This window comes from Callionymus lyra, chromosome 11, assembly GCF_982586985.1.
Source record: "Callionymus lyra chromosome 11, fCalLyr1.hap1.1, whole genome shotgun sequence".
Classification (NCBI taxonomy): domain Eukaryota; kingdom Metazoa; phylum Chordata; class Actinopteri; order Syngnathiformes; family Callionymidae; genus Callionymus; species Callionymus lyra.
Window position 1 is genome coordinate 1,661,018 of NC_141828.1, and position 11,483 is coordinate 1,672,500.

The 11,483-nt window shown below is 35.9% G+C and overlaps 1 protein-coding gene across 1 annotated transcript in view; it reads left to right on the forward strand.

Moving 5' to 3' along the window:
* Positions 1-11,483, forward strand: part of peli1b (pellino E3 ubiquitin protein ligase 1b) — a 41,898-nt gene that overhangs the window by 15,076 nt on the left and 15,339 nt on the right. Inside the window, exon 2 of the mRNA XM_087802066.1 lies at positions 5,844-6,129. Coding sequence (XP_087658192.1) covers positions 6,047-6,129 — 83 coding nt within the window. The 5' untranslated portion in view covers positions 5,844-6,046. The remainder of the gene's footprint in view (positions 1-5,843; positions 6,130-11,483) is intronic.

The window sequence follows — 11,483 nt, forward strand, 5'->3', positions numbered from 1 at the left end:
AAGTGTGTTTCCGTCACGTGTCGACATCAGACTGCGCACACAAACACACAAACGATCGCACACAGTTGAACACCTTACAAGAGCTAATGAGAGGCGTGTCTGGCGTCCAGTGGGTTTGGGAATTCAGACTTCCTGTGAACACATCGCGTGGATCGTTAATCATCGGAGGAACATGTGGAACAGCAGACGTGGAACATGAAGAAAGCTTTTAGCACAAATGTATTTCATGAAACTATAGCAGCTTAATCCCACGTTAAGGCTTTTTTTCCTAAAACCTTTTTTTGTTAAACGTTGTAAAAAGATCAATCTAGAAACCAACTTAAAAAGAAATTAATAATTGCAAATAACAATAAAGATGTTCAAGCAAATATGTTCATATGGAAACAGATGTTAAATAACAACAAGGATTTCTTTAATATTTGATTAAAATATAATAATATTTAAAATAATATTTACTGGCTCAAACAATCATCGTTTAAAACTTGTTATACAGAGAATAAATAGATCAAACAGATCTGTCGAGATGTTTTTCTTTTTAATTCTTGTTGTTGTTGGTGTTATTATCTAGTGTAGACGTGTCATAACACTGTTATTCGTTATTCTTTGTGTGAGCGACTCACACTCTGACAGTTTCACGGTTTAATCTCCACGTTGTCGTCCTGATCCGTCCGTATCAGTTATAAAAGTCGTCAGCTCTCTAATCTAATCTAATCTAGAATAATCTAATCTAATCTAAATGTATCTAATCTAATCATAACAGTTCAGAAAAAAATATTTTTCTTGTCAGGCGTGAAAAACACTAATGTGTACATTTGTTCTGCAAACCTGAGCAAGAAACCATCATTTTGAGAAACGTTCCTTGGATAAATCTTCTTCGGTAACTCTTTAAATCTGTCATAAACTTGAGGAAGTCAATATATTTACCCTTTACTCTGAAAGTTCAAACTTTGATCCTTCTTTGAATCTCTGAAACACAAACACATGTCCAAGCTTTGTTTGGTCTTAATCACATTTTCCCATCGCTCTGAGAAAAGACAGACACATGAAAACTGAGTTCATGATGCATCGCTTCGGCTCGAAGACTTTTTAAAAGCAATTTATTGAAGGATTTTATTTTCTCTCAAGTTTAATTAAAAATACACAAATGTTTTTCCAGTTGAAAATATTAATTTGTTAATTTGTTAATTTTCCTATAACATTCTCTTATTTCTCTACCTGATTTATTTTAACACATTTGGTGTGATTTTAAACATGGTGTGTTGTGTGTGTAGATACAGTCACTTCTGAGCATGACCTGTAGAAATGACTTTTCACTTTCATTAGACTTTTCCACGAGCTTCACCACATTCTCTCACGGGAAGTCTGACTTTTTCAAACAGTACTTTGGTTATTTGGAAGATTTCTTTCCTGGACTCTATGTTTGCAACAAACGGCTTGTGTTGTGTAGTTTTGAGTGAAGCTCGTATCTGACTATATTTATTAACAACACACAGTAGAAGTGTCAGTGACGGCTGTGACTCACACAGTTATGTATTGATTCTGGATTGTGATTTGTGTTTCTTGGAGAATATTCTCTATGAGCCCTAAATCCTACATGTCATGATGTCATTTACTAATTGTTAATCGGAATTAACATTGTCAATAATGTGTTGGTTTAATGGTTAGCTCACATCTGTGTGTGTGTGTGTGTGTGTGTGTGTGTGTGTGTGCGTCACTTTTCTCTCCACACATCATGACGTTTGCCAACACCATAATCTGTAAATATATTTCTGTCACTCAAATAACAAGCTTCAAATCTTCATTTTCCACGATAAAATGTAGAGAAGTTCTGAAAGATTTTAAAAATAATATTCACCCAAACCGACTTTGTTCTGTCAGTATTATTTTGTGAAATAGTTGTGCACGACACACTGTGTGTGACACTGAGAGATGGAATTTCTGCCGAGTGATAGCGATGGAAAAATTAAAAAAAGTCTTTATGTTCAAATAAAGACTTTCATTCACCAAAATCAGCCATTGGTTCTTAACCTTTTCTGTGAAGTATCAGTTTGAACATCGTTTTTTTGGGCATAAATGATGGTTGTCAGAGATGAAGAACGTAAGCAGTACAAGTACATATAAGAAAGGACAAGTATATACGTATAAGTTTGAAATCACGAGCCAAAATCCTTAAGCCATTAAGTTGTGTTTAAACAGTAGTTATACAGTATTTACCAATTTTAATATGAATTATTAGTAGTTATTATTTATTCTCTGTACCACAGTTGACATCAATCATCTCTTTGATTTATCTTAAGACAGGCGTCTTTATAGGCCACCGTACAACACAAATGTACTTTGATTCTGAGACGACCGTCCAACATAAAACTTGAGCGACAACTGTCTTGAGTTTGACACGTGTGTTGAAGGTTCGTCCAACATTTACATCCCATAGATTTGTCGACAGTAATGTAAGATAAGTCCTCATCTCACCTGCCTGGAGATAATTCAAATCAGGAAGAAGTTGAAGAGAATATTTTGCTTTTAAGGTTGAATTAATTCAACCTTTTGAAATCAAAACAAGGTCTGACTCTGCAGCTCAGCGTTTTACAGCCTCTCGCTTTTCAAGCTGCTTGAAAGAAACATGAAAGCCTCCAACACGCCTCAGAACCTCCTGAGACGGTGAAGGATGTGGTGAGAGTCGGTCGCAGTGAAACGACTCCGTCAAAGGTTCGCGATCGAGTCTGTGAATCTGTGCCGGAACCGAGAAGGAGTTGAAGAATCATGGAACCGCTGAAGCTTCACACCGACACTCGTGGTCACTCGTGCTCGATGTTGCATCACTGTGCGGGTCCAGAAGGCCAGAAACGGGTCGTCTTCCCTTCAGGCTCGTGCTAAGCTCTGGTATTATTTATTGATCTGGTGACCCACTTTACCAGGAGGATATCGTTACCACTTTCCAGTAATGAAGAAGTCGCGCCGGCTGTTCTCTTTTCCCGTCGCTCGTACAGAAAGAGTTCTTCACGGCCATTTCACCAAAGAACCCCCGGGTCGACCGGGTTCCTGTTTAGGTTGAATTAGGATGTAGAGCTGATTGTTCCTCTCGTGTATCGCGGGGTTTACGGTCTGAATGAAAATAAATCTGCATTGAATTTTTCATTGTTCAAATACACGTTCTGTTCATGATCTGCTCTTTATAAACCTTTACAAACATCTCTCTGTCACACTTTGATACTCTTACAATAACCTACATTTAAAAAACATTGAATTATTAATATGTACAACAAGGTTTAAACTGACAACATTTATTTAAAACATTTATTTTGAACTTGACGACTAAACACTGGATATAAGCTGCCGCTCAACAACCTTGTCCGGAACAGCTCCCATGATGCTTTGCAACATAGACATAAACATTTTATACGGTATAGTAGCGACCAGTCAGCCGTCACTGAATAGATCACTGGGTAGAAAAAAGAGTCTTCACTGAATGATATAGAGAATATTTCGTATCTGGATATTTCTACCAGATATCTCAATATCGATACAATGTGACTCAAGTGAAAACCAAATATTTATTAGAAAAATAAAATGATTATAATACATGTAAAAAGTGCTGCTTGAATCTTGAATTTGAATTCCTAAAATGTTCAACTCCGTACCAATACTGTTACTCGTTACCACAAGGATAAGAAAAAAGAATATTTTGTATGAATAAACACCAACAATATAACCTTTCTTACAACCTTTAATAGTTAATAGAACCACACCTTAATTATTTCAACTAAAAAACAGTTAGCGGTGGGTGGTATCAATACTTTTTAAATCATATCCAGAAACAAAATTTTTCTATCGATACTTTTATTAGGTACCAACCCTAGTAGAAAGGCATCATGGAAGTTCCTTTTTTAGTTGTATCAATAAGTAAGGTGGGTTTGGTAATGAGTGCCTCCCACATAGTTCTGTGGTTAAAGTTTATCTGCTGTTCAAATAAATTGTTTTTGTACCAATGTGAACAAACACAAGCTTTATTACAATATAATTACAGTTTATATTGTTGGGGTTTTGTTACGATGAACTGACCCCTGACCCCAGATCGATACATGGTGGTGATAAAGAAGGACAGACACAGGAATCAGTTTAATAGAAAATGCTTGTTTAGTGAAATATGCAAAAATCAGAGACACAACTTACATGATCATGGGCTCTTAGCAAAACAGATATCAATCACAGAGACGTCTTTAAGTGCCGAGCACTGATTTCTAACGAAATGGCGAATCTTTTATAGTATGATTATTCAGGTAAACTCTTCTAGTCATTTGTGCATGTATGGTTGTTCAGATACTTTAAACACTTGTCTTCTAAGATGGCCGTTCGGCGTGGTGTTTTTTTGGGAAGTTACCGCAGTCTGATGTCGTCTAGAGAGAATCTGTTCATCAGTCGACTTACGCAGATGTCTGTCCTTGTCCTTGACTAGCTGACACCACCGAGAGATTGTTGTGTATCTCTCAGTGTGAGTGTATGTTTTTACCTGAAGAACAGCTGCGCACATGGATTTTAATGCAAAGCAATGATTATTTAATATGAATTAAATATGAAAGATTATCAGTTAATCAAGTGATTATGTGAAATGTGTGTTAAATCTAGATGATCGATTACAGTAAAGTTGGATTCTGAAGTTGGAATCAAGTACACTCGTCGTATCCTTACAATATCGTGTGAGAAATATCAAAATAAACTAACTCTCTAGTTTAAAATGTATCAAGTAAAGAAGTAAAAAACAGGTGATTCTAATATTCGTGGCCCTCGACTCACCCTTGGTATGTATTGAGTTGGTTTGTAGTCGCATCTTCAGAGACCGTGTGACCCTGAAGTTCCTGAGCTTGTATCTCTGCAGATCAGAGGATCTCAGCAGCTCCTCGCTTCAAGACCTGTTCCTGCATTTGTTTGCCATGTGGTTTCTGGTCTACAGGTGTGTGTGTGTGTGTGTGTGTGTGTGTGTGGGGCTGTGTGTGTGTGTGTGTGAGTGTGTGTGTGTGTGTGTGTGTGTGTGTGTGTGTGTGTGTGTGTGTGTGTGTGAGAGTGTGCGTGTGCGTGTGCGTGTGCGTGTGCGTGTGCGTGTGCGTGTGCGTGTGCGTGTGCGTGTGCGTGTGCGTGTGCGAGTGCGAGTGCGAGTGCGTGTGCGTGTGTGTGTGTGTGTGCGCGTCCTTGGAGTTCTGCTTCTTTGAAAGTGTGAAGCTGTTGAAATCCCTGACCCTGGCTGACCAGGTCTCAGGATCAATTGTTGTAGGACTGTGTGTGTGTGTGTGTGTGTGCTTGTGTGTGTGTGTGTGTTTATGTGTGTGTGTGTGTAGCTAAGCAGCTAGTCGTGTCGAGGTCGAGGCTGTTAACTCACGCAGAATGTTGACATTTTTATATTGAAAGAATATTAAACTCTTTGTTCATTCATTTTTATTCGATTAAAAAAAACCCAGCTATTTAAATCATTATTTATACAAATTAATGAATTAAATTGTTCGATAAAAACAAATTCAAGCTTTAAATATAGAAACGATTGAATCCAATTGTTAATGAAAATAAATGAATTTCAACATTTCAATGAAGAATTCAAACGTTTCAGTTCGTTCTTAGAAAAGATCATTATTATAAATAAAACTGACCCAGAATTGCAAGAATTTGCTTCTTAAAATGAGATTGATGTACATTTTAGTATACGTTCTATAATGACTTTAATTATTATTTAATATTAATAGTGATTTGTTTTTGTCAAAGCGGTGAATTTAAGAGGCTTTTTTGTTTTAAAATCATATATTTTCATTCATAATAATTATATGTAAATAAACTTTATATTCTTTGTGTTCCAGGGGTTTGACTTCAGCCAGAGACGGACACATGAAGAATGAGGGGGTGGAGCTGAGGCTCAGCTGACCCTTGCCCTTCCTCCTCCTCCGCCAACGCCTCACCCTTCTCCCCCTCAGACCCTTTGATTGACATCTTCGCTCCATCACCGTCCGACAGGGTCCGACCCGGTCGAGCTCCCCCCCCTCGCCACCATCAGCAGTGCCCGATGTTTTCACCCGAGCAGGAAAACATCTCCACCTCCTCGTCCACCAAAGTGCCAGTGAAGTATGGAGAGCTCATCGTGCTGGGGTGAGAAGAACCGAAACATCAAACATTTTACCCTTGAATTAAATGTTAATAAAAGTGTATTATGGTTTAAATACGATGTTGAATCAACTGGGATGTAAGAAAAAAATGTGGATTTTATTTTTAAATACCACATCAATATTCACTGTATCTATTATTTATTAAATTATTTTTCATATATTTATTTAGAAACAATTATGTCAGGGGGGAGGGGGTTTAAATGTTATTTATTTCTGATGACAGTTCTTTAATGGCAGATAAAAAAATGAAATAATTTAAAATATGTTCACAAATAACATTGAAATATTTATGGCGTTTGTTCATTTTTTGTTGTACTAAAACTTCCGGCCACTAGATGGCAGCAGTCATTTCGTCCTTCGCAGTTAAAGCAACAATTAAGTACTGTGAAATCCTGACAATGACTCAGGACGAGAGGATACAGTGACATCAGCTGCTTTTAAATCTGATGTTTGGACATATTTTGGTTTGAAAACAAAGGAAAGCAGTTACGACTTCGTCAAGAGTCATGTGGTCTGTAAATACTACAACACCAGAGTCAAGTACTGGACAATACTACACATATATACTTGTTACTACACTATCACAACACCAGAGTCAAGTACTGGACAATACTACACATATATACTTGTTACTACACTATCACAACACCAGAGTCAAGTACTGGACAATACTACACATATATACTTGTTACTACACTATCACAACATCAGAGTCAAGTACTGGACAATACTACACATATATACTTGTTACTACACTATCACAACACCAGAGTCAAGTACTGGACAATACTACACATATATACTTGTTACTACACTATCACAACACCAGAGTCAAGTACTGGATAATACTACACATATATACTTGTTACTACACTATCACAACACCAGAGTCAAGTACTGGACAATACTACACATATATACTTGTTACTACACTATCATAACACCAGAGTCAAGTACTCCACAATACTACACATATATACTTGTTACTACACTATCACAACACCAGAGTCAAGTACTCCACAATACTACACATATATACTTGTTACTACACTATCACAACACCAGAGTCAAGTACTCCACAATACTACACATATATACTTGTTACTACACTATCACAACACCAGAGTCAAGTACTCCACAATACTACACATATATACTTGTTACTACACTATCACTATATATCGTATCACAGTTCTCTCTGTTCTTAACTTAAACCCCAGCGTTTAACGTTTAGATTTCTGGATCGAGCTTCAGAAATGAATAATTTCCTCTTTTTTAAAACCTGTTAAAGCTCAAAGTGTTTCAAGTATGTTGTTATGGTGGTAATGGTTGTTGATCAATGATGTTTAAGGCCTGATGGTGCAAAGATCTAATCGTACATTTGAGAGTCTTTCTACGTCTGAAATCTGGGCGAACAAGAGGTTACAAGAGTGCTCTGTTTATCCAAGTTCTGTGGAGCTGGTTGTGAAAACAAGATTAAATCTCCAGGCAACAGCAAAAGTGCTTCCAGTGAATGGACACAATTATCCAGTGAGCAGCTTATATAGTTTGACACGTTGAAGATGTAGATATCAGTAGATTTTAGTTCCTCGAGCCTCGAGCTTCATTCTGTGATTGTTTTGATCTCACAGCTGTAGACAAAGACACCACACCCTTCTTCCCAATGTTGACAAAGAACTTCCCATATCTGTTCATCTCCTGTTGGTTCCCCCGAGGCCCGGCCCACTCCGGTCCAGGCCCGTCCGCGGAAAAAAACAGAAAGCTGGTGCTCACTTCCTGGTGTCTGTGCAGGAGAACCTACGAGAGTCCGTGCGGCAGTAAAAGTGTCGCACACACACACACACACACACACGCACACACACACACACATGCACACACACACACACACACACACACACACACACACACACACACACACACACACACACACACACACACACACACACACACACACACACACACACACACACACACTGACTCACAGGTTGTTGTCCAGAGTTGTCGGGAGGATGAATGTGGAAATTTTCCCTGCTGGAAAAAGTACAGCAATAAATGCAGTTTGTCTTAACAAGGGAGCAGGTTTTCCGCTTCGCTCGGCTCTTTCCACACAACATTCTGGGTCATGGCTCCGTTTCTGAAACCGACATATGGGTTTTTATGCAGCGGCCAAGTGGACTCACGCTGAGCTGCGGAGAAGAGAACCCTGATGATCTTTGACCTCTGACCCGCCCTGACCCAACACACTCATCAGTGGATCTACTGACTTCTGTGTCTTATTTCAATACGTTCTTTCCTGTCGTCCTGGGAATAACATTCACTAAAAGCTTCTTACCTTGAAACTAAATCCTCTTATTTCAACCACTAAATGTCCTTAAATCCTGGCTGACCCATGGATTGTGTAGCAGCTGCTGGACATTCCCAACAAAACACCAGATATACTCGAGACCCAGTGAGTTGTGTAATATTTTCACAAAATGACTTGATAACAAAACTGTTTAAATTGCTGCAGCGATCTGAACCTAAACAAGTACAATATAAACCTGTTGGATACGAAGAGAAGTAAACTGAAAAAATAACACTAAGATAAAATATGATGAACCTTATATTATAACCTATATATGGATTTATTATATTTATGTATTTATTATATATATATTTTTAATTTATTATATATATTTATGTACTGTATGTATTATATTTACGTATTTATTATATATATATATAGTTATTTATTTATGTGTTTATTTATTATATTTATGTATTATATTTATGTATTTATTTATTGTATGTATGTATTTCTTAATTATAGTTATGTATTCATAATATTCGTGTTTTTAATATATTAGTGTATTTATAATATTTATGTATTGATTTATTCTATTTTTTTATATATTTATTTATTATATTTATTTGTTATATTTATGTATGTTTTTTACCATTAAGATAAAATATGATGAACCTTATATAATTATATATTATCACAGCAGTAAGTAAACTCATGAAATTAAAAAAGTATTGAGTATTACTAACAAGGACTGTTGAACAAAAACTAGTATTTTTCGTTAGTTTTTTTCTTTAACAACAACCATTGTATTTAAAAATAAAATGGTTTAAATGTTGGGGAAAAAAAACAAACTCATCCCTGAAAACAAATTTCCAATAAAAAAACAATACTTTTAAAACTTCACCAAGAGAGGAACTTGATGATACTGGAAGGTAGAGCTGCACGGTATTGGAAATAAGTGCAATATTCAGTATTGGTGTCTTGAATTGTGATATCGATATAAATGCGATATTTTTTTCTTTCACCTAAAAATGTAGGCGTGCGCAGCCGTGAGTACTGTAGTGAAGGTCCGGGGGTTTAGAGAAGGAAAACGAAGCAACATTTACGTTGATTTACACTCTTCGGTGCCGACATGATCGGAGAAAAATATCACGTCGCCATAGCAACCGAGCCTAACAAGCTGCACAGTTCACAGACGGACGGAGACGTAAACGACAACGAGACATAGAAGTACAAATTGACAACTTTACAGAACGTGACACTGATTGTTCAGAGTGAGTATAAAAAAAAACGCTTGATTTATTTATTAAAAAATGATAAATGATCAAATGTTTTCCATATGCATATCACACGTGACAATATCATGATATCGATATTTTTCCGACATATCGTGCAGCCCTACTGGAAGGTCTGATTTGGAAGAGGAAGAAAGGATTGCAAGAATGAAAGGCAAAACTGAAAAACACAAGCTAATCTCCATAACGGTTAAAAAATGTAACCAGACGAGAGTTTAACGTTGATCGAGATTATTCCTGTAAATCTGTGGTGAGAAGGAAGTGACTTTGAAAAAGTCATTCCTGGAAAAAAACAACTTAATCAGCACCAAATCCACGTTTTAATTTCTTAACGCACTGGACAAATGTTCTTGTTGAATGTACTTTGGATTTTTGTTTTATTTCACTGTGAATTTGGGGCCAATTGAGTCTAATTTTATTGAAACCATCTGTTCAAATATATAATCAAAGTTTAATGAAACGTTTGAAGAACTCCTGCAGTGAAGTGAAGCAGCAGTTGATAAAAGAGTTAACACAGCAGTTTAAGAAAGTGTTGAAACATGTGTGTCAGTGTTCTTCACCTGCTTCCTTCATAACTCTGTATTACATTCGTTCCTCACTGCGACGTGTGATGAATGAGATCCCGAGGTGTTTCCATGGTGACCAGTAAATATTAACGTTGCCTAACAAGTTTGGGTTGAGCAGAACAAAAACAATCCTCGTCTTTGTGATCCTGTGACTTCAAACTGAGATTTCAACAAGAACCAGCTGCTTGAACCAGTTTATGACACGACTGTTGTTTTGTTGATCTATTGATCGTTGGTTGATGTTGTGTTTCTGCAGGTGATGTTGACGAGTGTTTGCTAACGTAGCACAAGCGCAGAAACAAAGACCCGTTCAGTCCTTTATTGTGATTGCGAAAAGTAAAAGGAGATTAAAAATGTGTCAAACATTTGCTGCAAAATTAGAAAATAATTATTATCAAACTGCACGTGAAGGTGATAAAAATCAATAATAAAATAGATAATAAACAACTACACAATCCAGTACCACAGTAACACAAACACAAATCACCCTTCATTCTGTCTTATTATTATTATTATTATTATTGTTATTCATATTGTTATTATTATAATGATTTTTGTTATTCTTATTCTTATTGTTGTTATTTTTATAATTATTATTATTATTATTGTTGTTGTTGTTGTTATTATTGTTATTCTAATTATTGTTATTGTTGTTGTTATTATTGTTATTCTAATTATTGTTATTGTTGTTATTATTATTGTTATTGTTGTGGTTGTTCCTGTTAAAGTCGTGGTAATGATATGATCATAATGTAGTTTTACTTATATATCGGCTGGTATTTTTAATTTGTTATTTTTTTACAAAAATGTATTAAAGTCGTGCGAAGGGACAACATTTTTATATTAGGTTACAAATAAAACAAAATAAACACATTTAGAAAAATGTTTAAAATAATTATATCTAATAAAAAGCATCAGAAATCAATACAAAATACAAATTGAATCTTTCAGAAGATAAATTATTGATTTAAATTATTGCAAGAATAAATTCAATATCAAAGAAAAATCAATTTCAACATTTGTTAAATTCTACCATATAATATAGTGATGTCAATAATATGCTTCTTTATCAATTACACATTTAAAATGCATCTTTTTTTTAAATCACAATTTCTGAAAAAAGCATTTTTTGATTCAATTCCTTTCCGTCCCTAACAAACCTGGATCAGCGACTAAAGATGTCAGCGACTCA